Source organism: Trichomycterus rosablanca, chromosome 1, assembly GCF_030014385.1.
Source record: "Trichomycterus rosablanca isolate fTriRos1 chromosome 1, fTriRos1.hap1, whole genome shotgun sequence".
Classification (NCBI taxonomy): Eukaryota; Metazoa; Chordata; class Actinopteri; order Siluriformes; family Trichomycteridae; genus Trichomycterus; species Trichomycterus rosablanca.
In genome coordinates, this window is record NC_085988.1 from 44,417,139 (window position 1) to 44,443,943 (window position 26,805).

Here is a 26,805-nt window from a genome sequence, read left to right on the forward strand (position 1 = left end):
CTGGACTCTGGAGCAGAGGAAACGTGTTCTGTGGAGTTATGAATCATCCTTTTCTATCTGGCGGTCTGTTTGGCGAAAGCCAGGACATACAAATGCCATTAACTGCCTGTAAAGTTTGATGGAGAAGGGATAATGCTATGGGGTTGTGTTTAGGGGTTGGCCGAGGCCCATTAATTTCAGTGAAGGGTTTCAACTTTGTTAGAACATTTTGGGGAAGGCCATTTTCTGGTGCAGCATGACTGTACCACAGTGCACAAAGCAAGGTCCTTATAGGCATGGTTTAGGTGGAAACTTTGGTGTGGAAAAATCTGCCCACACAGAGCCCTGCATGACCTCAACCACATTGAACACATTAAGATGAACTAGAGCAAGACTCTCATCCAACATTGGCTAGTTTTTTTTAAGCAAGCAGGTTGTACTTTGTAATATGTTTCTTTGTCTCTTAAGACTTGAAATATAGCATTAAAATCTAAAATTCTTTTAGATAAGAATAATCAACTTCATTGTATTGTGTAAATATAAAAAACAAGGTAAATATTCAAGTTACAGCGTCCAACAATGAGCAGGTGAACTGGTAACGAGGGAGAGAATCATGACTGGGTATAAAACTAGAATTCACAGAAGTCCATGTCTTTACAAGCAATTATAGGTAGTGGTCAGCCATCTACTGTTAATATCTATTGTGAAATCTGGAGAGATCTCAGTCATTGTAGGGCAAAACCAAAAACCACTACTATCACTGTGCATGACCTTTGAGCTCTCAGACAGCATTGCATGTGAAACAGTCATGCTTCTGTGATAAGTGTAGCCACATAGACTCTGGAGTACTTCAGAAAACCACTGTCATTTAACACTGTCCACCACTGCATCATGAAATGCAACCTGAAATACAAGGCCATATGCAGAAATGCATATATGCATATGCATCCATGATTATTTCAGCAAGTCAATTCCAGGCCTCATTTTTTACGTGCTACAACAGTGTGGCTTCGTGGACACTGAATATATGTACTTAACTGGCCTGTCTGCAGTCCGGCTCTGTCTCCTTTTGAAGCATGAAGTGAAGAATCAGATGATGGCAGCCCCTCACTGTTGAGCAGCACTAGTCTCAAGTAAGAATGTAAAAAAGGTCACTTGCAAAACTGCAAAAGTTCCAAAACAATTAAGAAGTTTCATTAATAGGAAAGTTAATGGAACACAGGGGTAAACATGCCTCTGTTCCAACTTTTTCCAAGTGTGTTGCAGGCATCAAATTCTAAATGTGTTTATTTTTACAAAATACAATGAAGTTGATCAGGGAATACATTGGAAATCTTTTGTTTTAATTTTGTCAGTTAAATAAATATTTAGGAAAATTAACAAATGACATTATACTTTTAATTGTGGTTAACAAAATGTCACAACTTTTATAGAAATGGGGTTTGTGAAGACTTTGATGTTTTCCATAATCTCAGTTTACTTAAGATGAAAACTAAGATTTATTTTCCCTAGTTTTATCTCACACACTGCACAAACCTTTATTGTAACCTAATATATTTACATTTACATTCTCGGCATTTAGCAGACTTACAGTATCGTGACAGAATACTGTCTAAGCAACCGATGGTTAATGGCCTTGCTCAAGGGCCCAACAGTGGCAACCTGGCAGTGGTGGGGCTTGAACCAGCGACCTTTCAACTACTAGTCCAGTACCTTAACCACTAGGCTACAAGGTCCCTATATTTTGACATAAACTGCTAGTATGTATTTTGCTTTATTCAAGATTGATATCATGCTTATAAATGTGTTATGAAGGCACTGTGTAGGTATCCTTCAAATAAAGTATTTTCCTGTGCTCCTCCCATGACTGGGCACAAACTCCACCTCAGATGAGAGCTCTCCTGAACTCATGTGTGGTTCCCTGTAGTTATTTTTCATCTGCAGTTTGAATACGAATCATAAAATGACTTGGATGCATCCTGCTCTGTTTACCTGTCTGACTGTGCTATTCCTTCTCAGCTGTAAGTACAGCATACAAATGATGGAGAATGTTTCTGTATTTTCCTTCCATATAAACCTTACATAAAATCTGCATATATAATATTTAGAACATGTAGTTATGTTTGCTTGAGAAAGTCGTACACATACTTGTGACATTCTTTCTGGTCTTTACCAGCTTTGTATGAGGTTGACAGTGCAATTGTGGATGATGGCAAAGTGGATAAGAAAGAAGCAAAGCCTCAAGGTAACAAAAACACTCTTATCAACAACAATGATTACAGGATTGTCAAACCTGTGCTTGTCATGTGAGTTAACAATACATACAATACATACTGTTACTATACTATGGTTATATCAGTTTGCAATGTTGTGTGTCAATTCTAAGGTGGGTTGAGAGGAATTTTCTTGCAAGAGAGTGATGCCACCAACTTCTTCAAACGGCGTGGCAGAAGGGCAGTAAAATCACAAGATGAGCTTGATGGTGAGTTAGATGAGGACTTTTGTTGTTTTATTTAGTATAAGTTCTCAAAAACAGGGGGCACCTGTTAGGATGGACAGTAATTTACTGTATGCAGTAAATGATATATACTATATATACACTGAAAAATCACAAACTTTAATAGCATAAACAGATTTTTGGTGAATAGCTTGAACTGATTGATATTTCCATTCTTTTTTTAAATTTTTTGTCTTTAAATGTGTAAATGCTGTGCTTTGGTTTTTGCTGTTGGACAGTTAGCTAAAAAGCTATCAACATATATTTGATGCAAATATCAAATGTTATTAAATAAATAAAAAATAGCCTATTTTAAATGAGCTACATTAATAGTACTCTAGTAACAGTAAAAAAAAGGTCCCCTAGAAATAAAAAAAGACTGTCATTTTTAAAAGACAAAACTAAAATTCCTATTAATATTGGGGAGCATTCCTGTTTGCTGTGGTTGGAGTGGGTTGAGAAATAGAACTGAAGCAAAACACAGTGGTGAGCAGGAGCAACAGGGCAACATGGTGAAACCAGCTGTTAGTCCTAGCCTCAGCAGCTGCACACTGCTTTTTCTTTGACTCTTGTTTTGTCTCTGGTTTCTAATAATTTGATTTAGTTTTGTTCTCCATGAATATTTCATTTCAGATGCATAGATAACTTGTCTATAAAGGTTTTTAGTTCTGGTCATATTGAATGTCTTGTACTAGTAATTCACTGCAACAGTACAAGTTTTATAATGTCATTGTAAGGTATTGTCGAACAATCACAACCTTCTAACTGCATCAGTAAATACACTATATGGACAAAAGTATTGGGACACACCACTTAATCACTGAACTTAGGTCTTTCATCAAGTCCTATTGCCACAGGGGTATAAAATCAAGCACCTACCGCTGAGGTGGCGCAGCGGTAAAAACACACGCTGCCACTAGAGCTTGATCTCGAATACATCGTATCGAATCCTCAGCTCTGCCTTGCCGGCTGAAAGCTGAGCGGCTACATGAACAACGATTGGCCGGTTGTTCAGATAATGGGCGGGACTAAAAGCTGGATAGGGTCTCTCTCTCAGACTAGTGTGATTACGACCTCTGGTGGCTGGTGGGTGGCGCCTGCACGGAGATGGGGAAGGAGTGCGGTAGGGGGCGTGGCCCTCCGCGCACAGCGCCGTACCACACTGCGCTCGTCAAGTGTAGGTGATATAATGTCCGATTGCTGTGCACGTCTTGGAGGGGGCGTGGAGCAGCCTCGTCCTCCCCAATCAGGAGCAGGGACCAGCATTAGTGAGAGGATGATTGACGGGTAGAAATTGGATGTGCTAAAAAAAGTGGGAGAAAAAGGGGTAAAATACAAAAATAAAATAAATTAAAAAAATAAAATAAAATAAATCAAGCACCTAGCCATGCAGTCTGCCATTACAAACAGAATGGGTCATTTTAAAGAGCTAACTGAATTTTGGACAGTTTTGCCCTTTCAACTTTGTGGGAACAGTTTGGGGAAGGCTATTTTTTGTAGTTTGTAGGTTTGGTTTGGAAGAACTTGACTGGCCTGAACAGAGCCCTGATGTCAACCTGATCTCAACTAAACCCAAATTAATTTGGAATATAATAGAGCATGTACTGTAGTTACCGAGTAGGTTGCAGGTTGGCTTTGTAAAATTACTGTACTTGATCAGGACAGTAAGGTATATTTGTTTCTTTAGTCTTAAAAATATTTATACTCAATTCACAATTGCTCAATGGAATCAAATGTTTGATTTTGTTTCTTCATTTTTATGAATCATCACAAACATTTACTCTACTGTAAACATTGCTATTCATTAAAAAAAAACACAGGTTGGTCAGCAAGGTTTATAAAGCAATGAAGAAAAGTTAGATTTAAATAAACTCCAGTGGACTGCACAGATCCCTGACCTCAGGCCCACTGAACAGCTTTGGAATGAACTGGAACATCAATTGAGACTTTTCTGATCAACTTCAGTGCCCAGTCATACAAATACTCCTTTGACTGAATGGGGACAAATTCCTAAAGACATACTTCAAAGTCTTGTGACAAGCCCTATCAGAAGAGTGACAGTTATTAAAGCTGAAAAGATTATATAAAGGTTACTCTATTGTAATACCATTTGTTTATGAAATGGTATGTCCAACAAGCTCATGGTCAGGTGTCCAAACACTTTTGTCCATATAGTGTATCTAGCTTAGCTCCTTAGTAGTAACCTGCCCGTGCTGGCTGGCAGGGGGGATGACGATGTAGATTGACGAAAAGTGCAGTTATCTTTAAACCGTTTCTTTGTTGGTTCTGTTTGTGGTTTGTTTGGCTGATACAGTGATGTCCTGTGCAGTTTTTCGTGCCATTTTGCATTATTCAGTTTTGGCCCAGTTGGTAAACAGTGGAAACAGTTGGACTTAAATTGAAGTGTCCACTGGTGGTGTGGCAGCCTTTCTAGTGTTTTTGCCACTGCTGATTTGCTTAGTTCCTGTCTGCTTCTCTGGTGAGTGTTAGCATTGTAACTCGCTGGTGGATTGAGTAGCTGGTGCAGTTGTACCCCAGTGCTCCCTTTGTTTATTCTCCACTCTGTAGATCATGTGGATACAGTGTTATTGCTCCTGTTTATGTGGTATATGAGGCCACCATTGTTTTCTATTCTCAAGTTCCTCTATGGGCTGCAGCTTTGGTTAGATTTAGTGTTTTTCTCGAGTTGTGTTTTCTGTCTTTTGCTTTTGTGGTTTTCAGCCACAGTATTGTTTTAGCTTGGTTAAGCCTTCTGCAATTGGGATCATCCCACTAACTTTGCAGGTGCGGGATAACATCTAGCGCCTTTGTTATGAGGCACTTACAACCATGTAGCAGTTATCTATCAAGTTAGCCAGCGTTATGAACATAGGGCCTAACACAGAGACTACTGCTTATTTACTTAATGTTTTTTTTACTACTTTTACTGCTCTTTATCATCACTATACATCAGAAATACTGACATCTAATTTTCATACTTAACACCACTCTGCTCCTCTTTACAAGCAATACAGATTCTACCCATTTTATCTTTTCTTTATATAATTTTATTTTATTTATTGATTGTTTATGTTTGATTTGCAGCTGAGCAGAGACAGAGGTTGGCAGCCGATGAAAGGAGAAGACAATTCCACGAGGAGCAGAGAAATGAGTTTGAGAATTACGCTGAGGAAGAAAATGATGGTGAATATGCTCAGCTTTCATCTCTCAGTCAGATTGCCTACCTACTGATTAATCTATCCATTGTATATTTTTTTCCAATTTTTCAGAGCAAGATGAGAGAACCCAAGAAAGCACAGAGCAATGGAGACAGTTCCACCATGATGGACTCGACCCCCCTTATGAGTACAATCGACACACTGTTTAAAGATGTTTACGCATTTAAAGCTGTCCACACATTTAAAGTTGTCCACAAATATATTTCAGTAAGGACAGAAAAGTAATTTGCTGACCAGAAACAAAAACCCAAACAAATGAATAATTATGCATAAAATCATAATCACTCAATAAGTTGGCTATCAAAAAGCAGGTACTGTTGGCGGGTAATCAAATAGTTATAACATAAAAATACTGCTTCTTTTTCAGCTAAGAAAACAAGCCCAGTGATCGTCTTGTGACAACATTTTTTGATTGCTGGACTTTTTTGTCAGTGATTTAGCACAGTGATGTAGCAATTCAAATCTGTACCTGTACATGGTAATGTGCCATTATGGTTAATTAACAATGTGCAAAAAAAAGTATGTGCAATCAATTCTGCATAGACATACCTGACAACATTCTAACAAGTTATGCTCTCTTTCTTCTGCTAAATCTGTTGCTTCACACTTGAATATCATTTTATATATTTTTTTAAGCATTTATGTTTTTCATTATAACAAAACTGTATTTAGTGATGTAAAATCATGTCTTGTTACATGCTCCAGCATCTTAACATATACAAGTGAGATTTTACTATAGCTTTTTTTTATTTTAATCAACATATCACTTAATATCATATGTATTTATGAAATTTTGTAAACATTTATCTAGAAAGATTTACAATGGTGCTTCAAATAAAGCAGAGCATTAGCATTTTGGCTGTGTCTCAAACTTCATACAACTAAACTAAGTAGTAAATACAGTTAGTGCTTTCAAATATGCTTGCAAAGATGTGGCAGCAGTTTAAGGAAAGGTCTTTCTTGTTCCTGTATGACTGTGCCCCTGTGCACAAGGTAAAGTCTGTAGACACTAAACACTTTGGGATTAGTTAAAAGGTCTCATTAGTGCCTGACCCACAAATGCTTTGTTCACTTAAGTTTGTGGAAAGCATTCTCAGAGGAGTGAAGGCTGTTAGAGATGCAATTTTATATAAATTCCCATGGTTTTGGACTGGGATGTCTGGTAAGCTTGCGTTCACATGTACACATACCTTCAGCCATATATTGTATATGTGGTTATATTCTATGTTATATTATGTAAATACATAGCAAACATTTACATTTATGGCATTTAGACAGAAGTGCCAGATCCAAAGTGATTTTGCAAGATTTTTAGGGTTGCAAGTTTTAGGGTGAAGCACCTTGCGTAAAGACCAAACAGTGGCAACCTGGTGGGGTTTAAACCAGCCATCTTTTGAATACTGGTATAGAAACACTAAGCTAGTGGTCTTGATTAACATCAATATTATCAAAATGTCATTCATCATTTTATTTTTATCTTTAACTGCTTTATCCTGATCAGAAGGGTCCAGGTCCACCTGGATGCAAGGCAGGAATACCTTGGATAGGGCGCCAATCTATTGCAGGGTCAATATATTTTTTGTGATATATTTATCATCAGTCAAAATCAAAATTTGCTATTATACTCACAGTTGTATTTATGTATTGTATTTACAATTTACAATTTGGGCATTTAGCAAATGCCTTTATACAAAGCGACTCACATTACAGTTACAGTATACAGTCAGAGCAATTAAGGGTTAAGGGCCTTACTCAAGGGCCCAACAGCAGCAACCTGGCAGTGGTGGGGCTTGAACCAGCGACCTTCTGATTACTAGTCCAGTACCCCTGTATTGTCTCTAACAGCAGGCAAGAAACTCCTAATTTTTAATAACCCTAAATTAGTCTTTGGTACAAACAGATGTAATCTTAGTATTAGACCTTTCATATAATTGGGTTCCAAATAACCAAGATGTTGTGTATGTAACACAGTCTTAATAGTTTCTGGGGATTTTTGTTTACATCATTAAATTATAGAAAGTGACTGAATTATAATTTTGGAGCATATATGGCAGTGTATTTTTGAAAAAGACATGCTACATTTTTACCATTTTGTTTGTTAAAACTACTCGTTCAGTCTGTGTTTTAATGGAAAATGTTACACCTGCACAGTGATGACAAATTGAACCCAATACCCTATTACTGCCAGTTCACGTAAACTTTTAACTCTTCATGTGGGTGGCAGACACAGAGAATACAGCTGCAGTAAAGGAAACAGGTCTGCATGGCATGACTGAGAGAAACTTCACCTAGCTGCTAAATTCAGAACACTGCTATGAAGACTGGAAAGAAATTTTGAGCAAAGCAGTCTTTATCTGTTTCCCCATTTATCGTGTGTTATTTCAGTAAATACAGCATACAGTAGCAAAAATGTGGCATGAGATCAGATCAAGTATTTTTTGCCAGTTGAAACAGTGGTGCAAGTTAAAAGCTGCTATACTGCTATAATTCTTGGGCAATAACAAATTTTGGCTGAAGAGTTACAATTCTTTGTGTGACAATTTTTTTTCCTATGACACAAGACTTTATGTAACATTGCCATCCAATGCCAAAGGTAGTTCTGAAACCATTAATACATTTTAGAAAGATTACAAAAAAGTAACAACTTTATGGCAAAAAGAAATACAACCTTAAATCAGAAAAAGTTGGGACAGTATGGAAAATGCAAATAAAAAAACCCTTTCTCCCTCTACAGTGCATAATATCATTAAACGATTCAAGGAATCTGGAGGAATTTCAGTGTGTAAAGAGCAATAGCACAAGTCTAAGCTGAACACACATGATCTTCCATTCCTCAGACAACACTGCATAAAAAAATGCCACTCAACAATAGCTGATATAACCACATGGGCAAGGGATTACTTTGGCAAACCTTTGTCCAGCACTACAATACAGAGTTACATGCACAAATGCCATTTACAACTTTACTTGGCAAATAAGAAGCCTTATGTTAACCATGTCCAGAATCTGCGTTGAGTTCTCTAGGCTTGGAGGCATTTGGGATAGACCACCACACCGTGGAAACATGTATTGTGATCAGATGAATCAGCATTCCAGGTCCTTTTGGAAGAAATGAATGATGTGTTCTCCTGACCAAAGACATAAAGGACCAGTTACTGTTACTGATTAGCATTAAGTCCAAAAGCAGGATCTGTCATGGTATGGGGCTGTGTCAGTGTCCTAGACAAGGTAATTTACACTTCTGTGATGGCAGCATTAACACAGAAAAGTACATTAAGATCTTAGAGCAACATATGCTGCATTAAAAAAAGCTTACCAGACAAAACATGAAACATCATGGGTTATACAGTTACAAAATAAAAGTAAATGTATTAGCATTTTCAATACTGTCCTGACTTTTTCTGATTTAAACACATCAAAATGACTGAATTAGTATCACTTACCAACCTATGATCTGTAAAATACAAGGGTTTGGGAATTTGAGAACTATTAATTTGCTCACCCATTTAGAAATTGGTATTTGAGTGGAATAATTTCACTACAATCACACGAATCTGAGCACAACACTGACAACATTTTAAAAACAGTACGTACACTGCAGTTGTTTAATTGACCTCTCACAAAAATGTAGGTAAAACCATCAAAAATAAACTAGCTGCACAGGATCTAGGTTACATTTAGATTTTTTGGATATTTGAATGTTACATAATTTTATCACCCACTCATAATACATCAAACCCAGGAGCAGAATGTACCAAACTAAGGACCAGCAAAAATGAAGCACAGATCATGAATAAAGAATTCTATACAATTCCTCTATCCTATGGTGTATTTATATTTCCAATCTACCCTATGCTTTATTAATATTTTCAATCTAAATTCAGCTCTGAACAGTCCATTAACTCCATAGTGCATAACTTCATGAAAGAGTCACACAGCCCAATCCAAGTCACACCACTTATGCCCTTAGCAGGAGTACTGATAAATAACATCAAAAAGTCTTTCAGTACCAACTCCTCATGTAAGACATGGTGCCATCAGTTACCGTTGTGGAGAAGAGTGTGCTCTTCACTGGCGGCTGGTACAACAATGACTGAACAAGGCGCATGAAGAGGCAAGAAGAGACCAGGGTAGAAGAAAGGGTATTCACTCTCTGAGATCACTTGGATCCGGTTATGATAGTGGTGACGGTGGACGGCCGTGCACATCGCTTCTCCATGACCCCAGTGTTCAAATCCTTCTGAGACATATCTACACACATATACACACACACAAACATACAGACACACACAAACTCTCAAAAAACTCTCTTAAAAGGTGTTTCTCGTGGTAATAACTATATCATCGTGATATGCTATACACCCAAAAGGATGTGGACATCCTAATATATAGCCCCAGTTGATTTCCACAAGATTTTAATATGTGTCTTTAGGAATGTTCCAAGAGGGCTTGGAAATCAATAAGTCAGAAAGCCAGGGTCTGACATGATATGTGGTTGTGTTGGTGCCCTTGGCAAAGGTCATTTACACTTCTGTGATGACAGTATTAATACAGAAAAGTACACTTAGATTTTAGATCAATATATGCTGCCTTCAAGACGTCATCTTTTCCAGGGACGTCCATGCATTGTTCAGTAGAAAGTTGGGAAAAATATTATTATGCAATGCTGCCTGGATGAATTTCGTAAACGTTTTGGGATACGTAGTTTACATACACTTATTTGAGATGTGTGTAATGGCAGTCTATATTTTTTGTGAACAAAAACAACTTATTTATTGTGGGCTTTTCTGTGGGTTCAAAAATTAACATAGAACAACTTCATTTTATATGACAGATACATTCCACACCACCTGATTAATAATCTTAGCTACTATATGTATATTTTAAGCCAGCAGTACTTCTTTTTTCAGAAAACCAACCAAAAACTACATTTTCAAAAGCAGAAAGCATGTGCTTTCTTGTGTTCCCACTAACCCTTGTGTCCGTGTGTGATTTATCCTTTTGCCCCTAGGTGTAAGTGTGCAAATAATGTGAGGGTGAAACACACTGTGATGGTTTGGCACTCTGTCTGTGATGTATGCTTGCCTAGCACCTAGCTTTTTTAGGTTGCATCTGACCGACCACAAACCAGATAAAGTAGCAAGTAAAAAATGAATAATTTTCTATCCAGTCATGAAAAAGGACAGTTGCAAAAATCAATAAAAATTCCATGACATGCATGTCCTTTACAAGTGTATGTAAACTATTGTTTTCAACTCTAAGTATAAATCTTAATATTAACAGCTTACAGTCTTTGTGATTGATGGAGGGTACATCAATAGACTGGCTCTTGACAGCCATGGCTGATTGGTTCTCATTTCTATGCACTGTGGCGTCTATGCTGCTGCCCAAACTGCTACCCAGCTGCAACCGCTTCATATGACGAATCACTGCTGTAGCATTAAAGGCTTGCTGTGAAAGACAGAAGTGGGTTTATGTATGCAGGTCTAAATGTACTGCTTAACCAAACATTATCACACATCAACTGAAACAAACTGTTACTAACCTTCCATTTAGCCTTTGCAAAGTTCTTCTTTATCTGCCGACTGACTGACTCATGAATATTTTTACAAAGAGCAGTGTCTCCAGCTATCCTAAAGGAAAAAATCAGTTTTGCAGTTTTAATATCAATAAGCATAAACTAGTGAGTGTTTAATAGATATTTGTCAAATGTAATAAAACATGTTTCTTAAAAATTGTCTGTAACGCACTTTCTAACTTTTTTTTTTCCAGGTGAACCTCTTAAACTAAATATTCTTTGTTGCCTTTTAGGATGATATGTAGTTAAAAAAAAAACTTTTTTATTTATATTTCTGTATTTGTATGACAACAAGGCTACTGAACACCTTCAACACCATCATTTTTAATAACTTATTTGCCTTGAAGATTTTGATGCCTGACATGAGGGAGTCCTGCATGTTTCTACATGTTTTAGGGATGTGGCAGGGAACCAGAATACCAGAAAGAATCCCACATGGACACAACATACCATATTCCAGAGTCACCAGAAGAGAGTTTTGACCTTAAAACTGTGCAGCACAAACACTTCCAGCTGCTCCACCTTCCCACCCTCAATGAAAACATTTAAATCCATAGTCATCCAGTTTTTAGAGATAACAGGAAAATCCACATTATCCAAAGTCGATATTAAACATCTTACAAAAATGCAGTGTAAAGATTCTCATACCAGGGATGTCGAAGAGCCTCATCACATGTAAACCTCTTCTCTGGATCCTTCTGCATAAGATTACTGATGAAATGTTTAGCTGTCAGACAAAGCAATTTTACAAGTTACAGACACAAAAAAGAAACAGAAACATTGTGGTATATTGCGTAAGAATATGAACACATATTGAAGCAGACTGACTATTCACCAGAATCTGAGATATCATCCCAGTACGGTGAGTCAAACTCATACTCAGTCTTAAGGATCTGCTCAAACAGCTTGGAGTCATTCTCATCATAGAAAGGAGGATAGCCACACAATCTAAATGAGAGAGGACACAAAAACACCCATTTTTATTTTAATTAGTTTTGTTTTTTTATTTACAATTACAATATTAAACAAGCAGACAGCAGCAAAAATGCTTCAATAAGCCAAAATATTAGGACCACCCATCTAATATGCTGTCAAAACAGTTCTGACCATCTAAAAAAAGTCCTGTGCTATCTGGTACCAGGTCATTACCAGCAGGTCTTTTAACCTCTGTATGTTGTGAGGTGGATTGACCTGCATCTTGGTGCCTTATGTGGGTAAATAAGGCATACATGCTTGGCTGTGAGCACCCCAGGTATTTTGGAAACACTGCAACCCAGTTGTCTAGCCATAACGATTTAGCCATCATCAAAGTCACTCAGGTCTTTATGCTGATCATGTCTGCTGCATTCAACACATGTAGTGCAAGTAACTACCAACAGCCCAACATTTAATATATCCCTGACTGTCACATGCACATCTGTTATAAAATGTGCATGGCCATGCACATTGTTGGGTGGTCCTAATGTTTTAGCTCTCAATGACTACTCACAATATATATGAAATAACTCCAATAGACCAGCAGTCTACTGCTTTACTGTAGGGCTTCTGTGCCAGCACTTCTGGAGCTAATAAAAAAGAGAAAGCAATATTGAACACAGACTAAAATAATAAAGGGTCAGTGACACCTCAAAATATTGTTTTATTAGATCTTTCTTTGTATTATAAGACAATGCTTCCATGAATATACTGTATATTTAGATGTCACACTAATTCAATCAGTTTATGAATTCACTGCACTCTGCAGTAACTCTACTGCACTCTGAAGTAATAGTTCCCTTTAATTAATTTCTAGTTAGGCACCTGTACCAGCCATGCTTGCTACTGAAGATTTTTTATAATATGACATTAATCTTTTCAGATCACACCCCATAAATTACTTCAATCAGACACAATTCTAGTTCTTCAGGCAGAAACTATTCAGGGCATTGAAAAGGCCATATTAAAATTTAAATTCTGTTTCTTTTTAGCCATTCAGATGTGAACCTGTTTTTCATTTTGGATCACTGTCTTGCAGCATAAACCAATTACACACTAGCTTTAGAAAATGACCTTACATTTCCCTTAAGAATTTACAAATTAAAAGTGTAATTAATTATTCTCTAATTAACTCCAATTTGTCTAGGTCCCAGGTACAGCAAAGCACCCCCACACCAAGACACTGCCACTGCAATGTTTCAATGTCGGTGCAACATTCCAGCTACACAGTGCTGTATTTGCTTTTACTTGAGACGACATGTAAATGTTTCCTTTTTGCTACCCTTTATAATTAGTTTTTTATAATAATATTTTTTATATGCATTTTCTCCCCTTTTTCTCTCCCTTTAGCATGTCCAATTGCCCAATTGCATCATGCTTCCTCTCTGCCTATGCCGATCCCTGCTCTGACCGAGGAGATCGAAGCTAACCCACGCCCCCTCCGACACGTGGGCAGCAAGCCGCATGCATCTTATCACCCACACATTGACGAGTGTTGTGCCACCTAGCGTTGTGTACAGTGAGACACACCCTAAGAGCATTCCTTCCCCATTTCTGTGCAGGCGCCTCTAATCAGCCAGCAGAGGTCGTAATTGCACCAGTCTGACAGTGAGAGACCCATATCCGGCTTAGTCCCGCCCACCTGAACAACCGGCCAATCGTTGTTCATGTGGCCGCTCAGCCTTCAGCTGGCAAGGCAGAGCTGAGATTCGATACGATGTATTCGACATCCCAGCCTGGTTGCAGTGTGTGTTTTTACCGCTGCGCCACCTGAGCGGCCATGAAAATGCTTTTTCATAAACACTGGCCTTGGCTGATGCTAGAGATGTCTGCATAATTTAAATGTTTATCTGTAATCTTTTGTAACTTTTGTGAATTGTTGTTGTGAACTGGGAAAAATGATCACAGGTCAGTTACGAGGAAGTTCAATCGATTTAAAAAATATGGCTTACACTTTGGTTTGGTTGTGTCTTAGACCTGTAGAAAAGGGTTTGAAATTATTTCCAGAATTAAGCAACATTATGCTTAGCTCTTCTGAAATTACCTTGAAGCAGAGATGGGGACAAGTCGCACGTAAGTTGCACGCACAGTGAGTTCAGACTCGGATTCGACTCATGACTCTCAAAAAAATGACAACAAATGTGCTAACCCGCAACGCACGCAATGGGTAAATGTCAGCTTCCGGCGTAGTGATGAAGTGTTGCTCCCTACCCCCTACACAGTTTGAAGTTCACTTTATTTGAACATTTTCGTTACCTTTGAATTGGAATCTCACTTGAAATGGTGGAATACCCTACGTTGTGCACTTCACAGGAACAACTGGGGTGAATGACACGCTCCTACAGAACTGGCACTAATGGTTGAAAGACCGCTTTCTGAACCAATCAGACCTTCTGATTAAAAAAAAAATTTCTACGCTACATTTCCAATATATGTTTTGGGTATATTATATTGACTCGTGACTTGACTCGGACTCTAGCCTAAAGACTTGTGACTTGACTCGGACTCTAGCCTAAAGACTTGTGACTTGACTTGGACTCCAGCCCAAAGACTCGTGACTTGACTCAGACTCGTATTTTGTGACTTGTGAACATCTCTGCCTTGTAGCAAGCTGTTGTGCTAAAAACCTTCGGTTGACGGCTAACTTACTGCTGGGGTTCAGAAGAAGATTTACATTCTACAAGGTTAGCTTAAATCAAATCTGGCCATGTTCAACTAGCAAAAAATAAATCTGGTCAATTTATATTCTATCCATTTTTACACAGGACAACACATGCTTACTGCATGAATAAAATATTTAATGATTATAAATAATTTACCATGACAAACATGTCTTAACAGGCACTTTAAAAGGAGGGTACTTTTGTTTTACAGTACTGTGTTTACGTTACTGTGAAAAATTACCATACCCATGCTTTTCTGAAATCTTTAACTGTCTACTGCCACCTAATGGCAGTTATGTTGGGTAAATTAATAAACAATAACACTAGATTCACCGATCAGCCATAACATTAAAACCACCTCCTTGTTTCTACACACACTGTTCATTTTATTAGCTCCACTTACCATACAGAAGCACTTATATATTAAATTATACACTTATATATCTGGTTATACAATTACTGACTGTAGTCCATATGTTTCTCTGCATGCTTTGTTAGCCCCCTTTTCATGCTGTTCTTCAATGGTCAGGACTCTCCCAGAACCACTACAGAGTAGGTATTATTTGGGTGGTGGATGATTTTCAGCACTGCAGTGACACTGACATGGTGGTGGTGTGTTAGTGTGTGTTGTGCTGGTATGAGTGGATAAAACACAGCAATGCTGATAATGTTTTTAAACACCTCACTGTCACTGCTGGACTGAGAATAGTCCACCAACCAAAAATATATGCAGACAAAAGCGCCCCGTGGGCAGCGTCCTGTGACCACTGATGACCAACTCACAGCAATAGATGAGTGATCGTCTCTGACTTTACATCTACAAGGTGGACCAACTAGGTTTGTTTGTTTGTTTATTAGGATTTTAACGTCATGTTTTACACTTTTGGTTACATTCATGACAGGGAACGGTAGTTACTCATTACACAAGACTCATCAGTTCACAAGTTTATATCGAACACAGTCCTGGACAATTCAGTGTCTCCAATTCACCTCACTTGCATGTCTTTGGACTGCGGGAGGAAACCGGAGCACCCGGAGTAAACCCAGGCAGACACGGGGAGAACATGCAAACTGCACACAGAAAGGACCCAGAATGCCCCACCGGGGGATCGGACCCAGGACATTCTTGCTGTGAGGTGACAGTGCTACCCACTTAGCCACCGTGCCGCCCGACCAACTAGGTAGGAGTGTCTAATAGAGTGGACAGTGAGTGAACACGGTATTTTAAAAAAACTCCAGCAGCGCTGCTGTGTCTGATCCACTCATACCAGCACAACACACACTAACACACCACCACCAAGTCAGTGTCAATGCAGTGCTGAGAATGATCCACCACCTAAATAATACCTGCTCTGTGGTGGTCCTGTGAAGGTCCTGACCATTGAAGAACAGAGTAAAAGCAGGTTAAAAAGTATGTAGAGAAACAGATGGCAACAGAGGACTACAGTCAGTAATTGTAGAACTACAAAGTGCTTCTATATGGTAAATGGAGCTGATAAAATGGACAGTGAGTGTAGAAACAAGGAGGTGGTTTTAATGTTATGACTGATCAGTGTATGTTTCTGTGTTAGCAGAATAAGTGCTTTAAAGCTTGTCTTTGACCAGCAACCTTACCAACATATCCCGGAGTCCCACAGGCTGTTGACATGATGTCGTTTGCTGCTCCCTCCATCTTGGACAGGCCGAAGTCGCTAATCATTATTTTAGACTGATCATGAGGATTAACATATAACAAATTCTCTGGCTATCAAGAGAAAAGACAAAAGAGAAAAATAGTAGATGAACAACAAAATTTTTAGTATTCAGAGCAGATAATTAGATTGAATTTTAGTTTCTCTGCTGACCTTGAGGTCTCTGTGAACGATGCCTAATGAGTGGAGGTAGTTGACTGCATCCAGAACTTGTTTTATTAAAGCACTGGCATCTTTTTCAGTGTAAAAGCCTTTCTCCACAATTCGATCAAACAATTCACCTCCAGACACACTGAGGAGAACACAAAGAAATCAGAAGACTTTTTTCCCACCAATATAAAATGCTTAATAACACTTAATGTTGGGCAAAAACACTATATGACCAAAAGTATGTGACAACAGCTCATGAGCTTGATGGACATCCCATTGCAAAACCATTGGAATTAATAAGGAGCCCCCAACTTCTTTTCAGATATGCTTACAGTCTGTAAGAAAGGCTTTTTACAAAATGTTTGAGTGTATTTAAAAATCTTGGAGACCAGACAGCCAAAAGACTTATAATCAGTGTTTCAACCGATCCCAAAAGTGTGGAGGTCAGACTATGTTCAAACTATGTCTTTATGAATTTTTTTTTTGCACACAGGGGCTACAAAGTTGTAAGCATATAATTTATTTTACACGTTTATACACTTATTGGCAATGGGTGTAGTAAAACATACATTTGGCCATACAGTCTAGTTTGACTCATTAGAGTTGATAAGCTCGCTAACACTGTAATAGATTATAATAGACAATTTAATACAATGCAATTCTGTATGGTACTTCTCAACATGAACCAGATGAAAATAAATAACAACACATGACAACACAGACAAATGCAAAACATACAGTCAGTAACAGCGCCACAACAGTAAGGTACAATAGCTTGGAATGTGGGATGTCAGCATTCTTTTGGTTTCTGGAAACTGCCCCTGGTCTTTGGGCCTTCTGGGGGAGAGAGGATTGCCCCTGTGGCACCTTTTCTGGAGCAGAAACACCCGTAGAACTAATTCATGGAGGCGAAAGTGGTAGCATACGAAATCTATTTATTCATAGCCCAGCTGTCTATTCTATTTCCATAAAGCCTGTTATATTATGACATCCAGGTCTTACTTCTGCACTATCCCTGTTGTATGCACTTTCTCTGTTGCGGGTTGCAGATGTTTTTTGTGTCTTTCATTTGTTACTTTGTCGCCTCATAGCAAGAAGGTCATGGGTTCGATTCCTAGGAGAAATGGTCTGGATTCTTTTTGTGTGGAGTTTGCATGTTCTCCCTGTGTCTGCATGGGTTTCCTCTGGGAGCTCCAGTTTCCTCCCACAGTCCAAAGACATGTAAGTGAGGTGAATTGGAGATACAAAATTGTCCATGACTGTGTTTGACAGTAAAAACTTATGAATCTTGTGTAACCAGTAACTAACGTTTCTGTCATAAATGTAACCAAAGTGTGTAAAACATGATGTTAAAATACTAATAAGTAACAGCCGCTCAGGTGGCGCAGCGGTAAAGTAAACTAGCTCACCAGAGTTGGGATTTCGAATACATCGTATCGAATCTCAGCTCTGCCTTTCCGACTAGGCTGGGCGGCAGTATAAACAGCGATTGGCTGTTGTTCTTAGGGGTAAGAAAGTCGGATCATAGGTCCTCATAACTGGTGCGACTGATGGCTGACTGATGGCGCCTGCACAGGGCTGAGGAATAATGCTGATGGGGGTGTGGTCCTCCGTACACAGTGCCCGTCAAGTATATGAACTCGACTCGTGCAGGTGAAAAATGCACTATCTGTACTGACTGTGTGTACCGGGGGGGGGCAAGTCAGTTGAGAGGCGTCCTCAGTCAGCGGTGAAGGGTCGAATCAGTATAGACAGTAATTGGACAAGACTAGACTGGGGGATAAAAATTGGGGGAAAAAAGAGTAGAAAAAAATATTATAATAAATAAAAAAACCCACTAATAAGTAAATAAAATAAATAATTTGTTACGTTGTCTCTATTAATTCAGCCACCTCATTAAATTGCAACCATCCCCTTTGTTGTTAGTGGCTTTTTAGTCACTGCGTTGATCTAACTGGATTAACTATTTGCAAATGGGTTCTATTTCCATTTTTGCAGGTGTGTGGGACTCGCCTCCCACTTTCTGTAGCAAGGCACGTTCCTGCCCCGTTACGTATAATATGAGTGAAGTCATTCCTGTTTCTGATAAGAGTGGGCCGAAAGTGGCCACTTTCATTATGCTTACAGTTGCATGATGAGGTACAGATGGCTGGGGCTTTCATAGATGTCCTCAAGAGCCACAATGTTCTCGTGCTTTATCCTGAGAAAAGAATACATGATTAGCCTGTGATATTTTAAATTTCTTGCTTAACCCAGCACTGTGCTCTACTCCATCTCTCCACTTAAACACTGGTGTATACTGACAAAGAATAAATATTTCATTGCTGTGTTAATTTGTCATTGATGAACTTTGCTAATACTATATACTATATAGCTACTTTTACCCAGATACTCTTCATAATCTGAGACACTTGATTACTCTCTCACTTTCTTTTTCAACAGGCGCAAGGCACACAATAACACCCTGGACGGGGCGCCAATCCATCACAGGGCAGACATACATACACACACACACACACACACACACACGCCACTTCATTACTGACTGCAGTATTAACTCTAACCCTCTGATATTTGAATGGCACCAATAAATAAGTAAATACGATAGGTGATAAAATAAAGATAAAGGTATTTGCGTGGGGGTTACGGGGTTGGTGTCACGAATCAAGCCTCTGTGCTCCTGGAGTGTGTTTATGTTAAGTTTGTTTTCAGTGCTAAGCCAACACCTTTGTGACTGGTGCTAAGCCAACACTCTTTGTGACTGGTCTCTGGCTAATTATCCACAGCTGCACCTCGTCTGAGGTAATGAGCTAAGAGGATTTAAGCAAGCAGCGGTGGATCGGAGATTGGAGGCTATTTTGATTTCTTATGATTTTGGTTTGTGTTTGTGATGTTGGTTTGCTTCCTAGCGCATGTTCTTATGGTTTGGTTTGGAATACTCTTGTCTAGTTTATGTTCTTGTCTAGTTAATGATCTTGTTTAGTTTATGCTCGTCTAGTTCATGCCCTTGTTAGTTTCCTTCTTGTTTACGTCTTGTTTAGTTCATGTGTTGTCTTAGTCTAGTTCATGTTTACCTTTGTTTATGTGTTTAGCGATAGCATTTAGTTTAGATTTAGCTTTGTTCATGCATGTTTAGATTAGTGTTAGCATTTAGTTTAGATTTAGCTTTTTTCATTATTATTAATTACTCTTGTTAGAACATCTCTGCGTGTGTCAGCCTCTCTTGTCTCGTCTAGCCCAATTCATTACAGTTGGGTTTTGTTTTTCATAATTATGAGATGTGAGAAAGCATATAAAATCAGCATTGTAGTTATCAATGTCACACACTATTTTGTATGTAGTATGCAACAATTCCAATTTCATATTACTTTGGACAGAAAAAAAATTTAAAAAGCAAAGATTTGTAAATATACATACACATATTTAAGCCCATGGTTTTAAAATTGAATGAAATTTTAAGCAATGTAGAAGAAGATATACTTTGTCATATATACATATACAGGTGTATAGTACAATGAAATTTTTTCTTCGCATATCCCAGCTTGTTTGGAAGCTGTGGTCAGAGCGCAGGGTCAGCCACCTTACGGCGCCCCTGGAGCAGACAGGGTTAAGGGCCTTGCTCAAGGACCAAACAGCGTATGCTTAGCAGAGCCTGGATTTGAACCACCAATCTTCCGGCTGATAGCCCAAAGCTCTACCCACTAGGCTACCACTGTCCCAGTGCTATATTGCTTAGTTAAAAGCACAATCCTCCATAAATGCATATAATGAATATAACAACTTAGCAGCTGTTAGTTTTAAAACATCAGACCAGTTTAAGGGCTGCACTGTATCTGAACAGACACACTGTTGTCACGTTGTTGTTTTTTCAGTAAATAAGCACCCATAGGTCAAAATTTACATGAACAGCTATTTTTGTGGCTGTGTTGTATCCCTACAGTACCAAATGAGGAGCAGATAATCCTCAGCTTTCTGCACAACCCCCTTTCCTCATCATATCCAGCCCTGCTCCTTTTTTACCATGACAACCATCAAGTTGGACTTGAGCGCAAACGTGTGCGGAATAGCGAGGGTTGCAGAGGAGGCTGCATGTGTCACTGGTAGGAGAGGAAGATGAGACTTGTGTGGGAGGGAACACCACACAGGTAAAAATAGAATGGACATGGTCAGATTTTCCTGCTGCTGTGTTGTACCCCCCACAGCACTACATGCACACAGTGAGGTGCAGCTGATGAGAATTGTATGTATTTGACAGTTTTCTGAAAGCATGTATACGCTGTGGACTCTTAAGAAGATGCAGGTTGGTGTGGCGACCGCCTGACTCATCCAGCTCTCAGAGGAGCAGCGATGCAAATTTTGCCAATTTCTAACTAACCACTTTTAGTCGTTGTTTAAACAAATAACCGACAAGCTTATAGCATCTCATTACAATATAAAACATAACTGTCATAAACATGAATTATTAATTAAAAAACAGTGTAATGTATTGAACAAGGCAGATATTTAGAAAAGTAAAATGATCAAAAACACAGTGAGCAGTATTTTAATAATCAATTTGTCATTCATTATTTAAATTATACACGAATTAGGCATAACATTATGACCACCTTCCTAATATTGTGTTGGTCCCCCTTCTGCTGCCAAAACAGCCCTGACCCGTCGAGGCATGGACTCAATTACACCCCTGAAGGTGTGTTATCTGGCACCAAGATTTTAGCAGCAGATCCTTTAACTCCTCTGCACCTGCCTCCGCCGGCTTGCCTTCTTCCCATAGTGCATCCTGGTGCCATGTGTTCCCCAGGTAAGCGACGTACACGCACCCGGCCATCCACGTGATGTAAAAGAAAACGTGATTCTTCAGACCAGGCCACCTTCTTCCATTGCTCCGTGGTCCAGTTCCAATGTTCACGTGCCCATTGTTGCCGCTTTCGGCGGTGGACAGGGGTCAGCATGGGCACCCTGACTGGTCTGCGGCTATGCAGCCCCATACGTAACAAACTGTGATGTACTGTGTATTCTGACATCTTTCTATCAGCACCAGCATTAACTTCTTCAGCGATTTGAGCTACAGTAGCTCGTCTGTTTGATCTGACCACACGGGCCAGCTTTCGCTCCCCACGTGCATCAATGAGCCTTGGCCGCCCATGACCCTGTCGCCGGTTTACCACTGTTCCTTCCTTGGACCACTTTTGACAGATACTGACCACTGCAGACCAGAAACACCCCACAAGAGCTGCAGTTTTGGAGATGCTCTGACCCAGTCGTCTAGCCATCACAATTTAGCCCTTACGCTTGTCCATTTTTCCTGCTTCTAACACATCAACTTTGAGGATAAAATGTTCACTTGCTGCCTAATATATCCCACCCACTAACAGGTGATGTGATGAAGAGATAATCAGTGTTATTCACTTCACCTGTCAGTGGTCACAATGTTATGCCTGGTCGGTGTATAAATGCATCAGAAAGTTCAGAGGAGTTAATTCTGGTGAAAAACAGAGCAAGTCAGTTTGTAAAATTTCTTCCCTCCTATACTGTATATTCCACAGTGAACAGTCAGTGGTATTATTAAAAAGTGCAATAGATTAGGAACCATAGCAACTCAGCCATGAAAAAAGACCATGTAAAGACCAGTGTTGCTTTGCATGTAAGTCACCAACGCTCTGCTGCCTTAATAACCGAGTTCCAAACCTCTTCTGGCATTAATATCAGCACATAAACTGTGTGCCGGGAACTTTACGCTATGGGTTTCCATGGCGAAGCAGCTTCACACAAGCTTTACATCACTGAGCACAATGGCAAGCGTCAGCTGGAGTGGTATAAAGCAAGCCGCCACGTGTGTGTTTTTGTATGTGTGTATATGTGTGTGTGTAGGTGCCCCCTTACTTTTGTCCATATAGAATTCTTTCTTGCACAACATCATTCATGCCAGTGGTAATGTACGTCTTGCCTGACTGTTGACAGCACCACCTGTGTTCCAGCTGCTTTTAATAAATAGTAAAACTTTTTTCAAGGAAACAGGTTTTAGCAAGTATATTTTTGACCCAGCACATAACATTTATGTAACCCATAACTCATTTCTGTTATGAGTTGTCTGCAATCTTTGGCATTTTGCAGACATGATGTTTGGTAAAATAATGGTTTATAATGCTACGTGAATGGAGAAGAAGACAAATAATGTCTTCCAATAATTTGACCAATCAGAATATAATGGCATCTCATCTTATTATGTCCTATCCTATTTCTGTATTTTTTAATCTATACATGTCCATTCCCTAATAGTAACTTCTTCCGCTGCTGCACCACCCCTGTTTTGAACGAGGACAACTGACACCTGTGAAGTAGCTGGCTGCTTCTTGTCTCATTGAAAACCATATTGTGTAAAGAGAGTCAACTCATGCTTCTTCACTCATGAGCCACGACCCACCTCGTTACACATTCATCTGCAGAGACTGGAGGACCCTGTTCCCCTTAGGCATGGCCAAGAGTGCCTGCCTTACGCACAGTCAATTACAGGGCTGACATTCAAACTCAAAAGATCTGAATCCAGCAATCATACTTTCTAGTATGAATACAATGTGCCAATGAGTAAACCCTAAGCCTTCTCCAAATCTTGTAATTCCTACTGGGTTAGCATTAACTCCTACATGGGCAGCGGTATCTCAGCGGTAAAGGTACTGGACTAGTAATCATAAGGTTGCTGGTTTAAGCCCCAACATTGGCAGGTTGCCACTGTTGGGCCCTTGAGCAAGGTCCTTAACCCTCAATTGCTTGCAATACATACAGTCTCAATTGTAAGTCGCTTCTTTGACTAGAATGCTGTCACGAGCCAGTCCTTGGCGTATAACGAGCTGGGAATGTCTCGCCCCTTGTCGCCTGAATTGCTCATCACCCTGGGTTCACACCAAAAGCATGTGTGTTTGATTGCCGTGGTTTAACTGACGCCAAGCAAAAAATTTACCAAAAAAAAAATAATGCCATGGCAATACAGCATACTTTACTGTCTAGTTTCTAAAGAGCATATATACAAAAAAAAAACTTAATTACAAATCAGATATAAAAATAAAAATCCTTGAGGGAAAATGCTTGTCTATAAATATTTTATCCCTGTGTAGTGCACCATTGTCTGTGCAGTCAACAAGAAAACTGCATTTGTCTGCATTCTTTTTGTTTTACACCCTGACAAGTTTTTCTTCCATCTCTAGTAGGAACTGTTAATCAACACTCAATTCTGAATTTCTATTGGTAATCGCCACATCATTTCGCTCCCAATTTTTTCACGTTGCCAACTCCACCCACTTCGTATCGCTAACGTTTGCTCCACCTCCTGTTGCCAGAAATCGTCAGCTCTAATTAAAAATGAATGACAACGTGTCGCTTTTTTTGCGTTGCTTCGCTGTCGGACTGGGCATACCTTTAAAACTGAACACTGGGGAAAACTGCCACCTGTGCTCTTACTGCACCTCAGAAAATTACATAATACATTTAGTTCAAGAGCAAACAAATAGCAGACAGTTACCACATTAATCTGATTACATCACTTTCATCTTCCTCACAAAGATGACTGCCATGGCAACATGTGACTAAGAAAATACTTTTTGTGCTACCTTAAAAGTTTTACTGTATTAAAACACTACGGTGGCCGAGAAGTGCAAAACAAATTAACATTTTAGAAAACAAAATGACAAAAAAAAACAAAAACTAATTTACAACAAAAACAAATTTACAAGAGCTGAAACACTTTTACCAATGCCGAGACAAATTTACAAACGGCCGATCAGATGGAAAGGGTAGGTACAATACACAGGAAGTGCTTGTTGCTTACCTTTTGAAGCTTTTTCCTGATTGTGCTGAAAATGATTTGAAGCATTGAAAGTGGAAATAAGAAACACCCTGGGATAACGGGTTGGTGGAAGGCATAGGGTGTGTGTGTGGGGGAGGGAGGGGGGGTGGGCATTTGGGATGGCAGGTGTTTACCTGAGCGAGGGGGGGGGGCTAGGTATACAGTGTATCACAAAAGTGAGTACACCCCTCACATTTCTGCAAATATTTCATTATATCTTTTCATGGGACAACACTATAGACATGAAACTTGGATATAACTTAGAGTAGTCAGTGTACAGCTTGTATAGCAGTGTAGATTTACTGTCTTCTGAAAATAACTCAACACACAGCCATTAATGTCTAAATAGCTGGCAACATAAGTGAGTACACCCCACAGTGAACATGTCCAAATTGTGCCCAAATGTGTCGTTGTCCCTCCCTGGTGTCATGTGTCAAGGTCCCAGGTGTAAATGGGGAGCAGGGCTGTTAAATTTGGTGTTTTGGGTACAATTCTCTCATACTGGCCACTGGATATTCAACATGGCACCTCATGGCAAAGAACTCTCTGAGGATGTGAGAAATAGAATTGTTGCTCTCCACAAAGATGGCCTGGGCTATAAGAAGATTGCTAACACCCTAAAACTGAGCTACAGCATGGTGGCCAAGGTCATACAGCGGTTTTCCAGGACAGGTTCCACTCGGAACAGGCTTCGCCAGGGTCGACCAAAAAAGTTGAGTCCACGTGTTCGGCGTCATATCCAGAGGTTGGCTTTAAAAAATAGACACATGAGTGCTGCCAGCATTGCTGCAGAGGTTGAAGACGTGAGAGGTCAGCCTGTCAGTGCTCAGACCGCACACTGCATCAACTCGGTCTGCATGGTCGTCATCCCAGAAGGAAGCTGACGCACAAGAAAGCCCGCAAACAGTTTGCTGAAAACAAGCAGTCCAAGAAAATGGATTACGGGAATGCCCTGTGGTCTGACGAGAGCAAGATAAACTTGTTTGGCTCAGATGGTGTCCAGCATGTGTGGCAGCGCCCTGGTGAGAAGTACCAAGACAACTGTATCTTGCCTACAGTCAAGCATGGTGGTGGTAGCATCATGGTCTTGGGCTGCATGAGTGTTGCTGGCACTGGGGAGCTGCAGTTCATTGAGGGAAACATGAATTCCAACATGTACTGTGACATTCTGAAACAGAGCATGATCCCCTCCCTTCGAAAACTGGGCCTCATGGCAGTTTTCCAACAGGATAACGACCCCAAACACAACCTCCAAGATGACAACTGCCTTGCTGAGGAAGCTGAAGGTAAAGGTAATGGACTAAACCCAATTGAGCACCTGTGGCGCATCCTCAAGTGGAAGGTGGAGGAGTTCAAAGTGTCTAACATCCACCAGCTCCGTGATGTCATCATGGAGGAGTGGAAGAGGATTCCAGTAGCAACCTGTGCAGCTCTGGTGAATTCCATGCCCAGGAGGGTTAAGGTTGTGCTGGATAATAATGGTGGTCACACAAAATATTGACACTTTGGGCACAATTTGGACATGTTCACTGTGGGGTGTACTCACTTATGTTGCAGCTATTTAGACATTAATGGCTGTGTGTTGAGTTATTTTCAGAAGACAGTAAATCTACACTGTTATACAAGTTGTACACTGACTACTCTAAGTTATATCCAAGTTTTAGTTCTATAGTGTTGTCCCATGAAAAGATATAATAAAATATTTGCAGAAATGTGAGGGGTGTACTCACTTTTGTGATACACTGTATAAAAAATATCATGGGTCTTACACCGTCATAAGAGCAATATCAAAATGTTTTATTTAGGCTGTTTAACATTTATTATTTTCATTCTTTATAATAATAAATCAGAACCATATTTTAGGCAAAACAACATAAGGAACATCATGTAACATTTTTTTCTTTTGCGCCGGCCCTTCTGGTGTTAATTTAGTTTTGTCCTAAGCCGGATTAGAACCTAGGGCGAAAAAACATGCACGACGCACTCTGCCCACTGCGCTACTCAAACAGTAGAGTAATAAACAGGTTGTTATGCTGATATGCCTGCGCACACACAGCGTTACTAAACTAGAAGTGAACACTACTTAAAATAATAACCAACCACTTTCTAATTGCCACGGTAGCAGCAGTTTCCTTCTGTTTCATACATATCGACCTGTCTCAGTCTAATCTGCAGCATTTCTCTTCCATTGATAAAAATACGGACAAAGCACGT

General features: G+C 39.6%; 2 protein-coding genes across 3 annotated transcripts in view; one reads left to right on the forward strand and one right to left on the reverse strand.

Annotated features, from left to right (window-relative positions):
- Window positions 1-1,639: 1,639 nt before the first annotated feature.
- Window positions 1,640-6,335, forward strand: ucmab (upper zone of growth plate and cartilage matrix associated b). Its single transcript, XM_063003378.1, has 5 exons — window positions 1,640-2,000; window positions 2,156-2,224; window positions 2,366-2,461; window positions 5,561-5,659; window positions 5,746-6,335. The coding sequence occupies exons 1-5, from the start codon at window positions 1,943-1,945 to the stop codon at window positions 5,841-5,843; spliced, it is 420 nt and encodes a 139-aa protein (XP_062859448.1). The 5' UTR covers window positions 1,640-1,942; the 3' UTR covers window positions 5,844-6,335.
- Window positions 6,336-9,199: 2,864 nt separating this feature from the next.
- The window catches only part of camk1db (calcium/calmodulin-dependent protein kinase 1Db), a 30,866-nt gene continuing 13,260 nt past the window's right edge, over window positions 9,200-26,805 (reverse strand). For both annotated transcript variants that reach the window (XM_062993281.1, XM_062993277.1), the window contains 9 exons: window positions 18,877-18,951; window positions 16,755-16,893; window positions 16,525-16,654; window positions 12,762-12,837; window positions 12,108-12,220; window positions 11,921-11,999; window positions 11,240-11,327; window positions 10,983-11,145; window positions 9,200-9,945 (listed from right to left, as the gene is read on the reverse strand). In XM_062993281.1, the coding sequence (XP_062849351.1) occupies window positions 9,854-9,945; window positions 10,983-11,145; window positions 11,240-11,327; window positions 11,921-11,999; window positions 12,108-12,220; window positions 12,762-12,837; window positions 16,525-16,654; window positions 16,755-16,893; window positions 18,877-18,951 (955 nt within the window). In that variant the 3' untranslated portion in view covers window positions 9,200-9,853. The remainder of the gene's footprint in view (window positions 9,946-10,982; window positions 11,146-11,239; window positions 11,328-11,920; window positions 12,000-12,107; window positions 12,221-12,761; window positions 12,838-16,524; window positions 16,655-16,754; window positions 16,894-18,876; window positions 18,952-26,805) is intronic.

Excerpts from the sequence above, each read along its gene's own strand:
- ucmab (XM_063003378.1), top strand. The coding sequence starts at position 1,943 with ATGACTTGGATGCATCCTGCTCTGTTTACCTGTCTGACTGTGCTATTC. Across the intron at positions 2,001-2,155 it reads TGTGCTATTCCTTCTCAGCT|CTTTGTATGAGGTTGACAGT; the intron begins GTAAGTACAGCA and ends GGTCTTTACCAG. Across the intron at positions 2,462-5,560 it reads ATCACAAGATGAGCTTGATG|CTGAGCAGAGACAGAGGTTG; the intron begins GTGAGTTAGATG and ends TTTGATTTGCAG.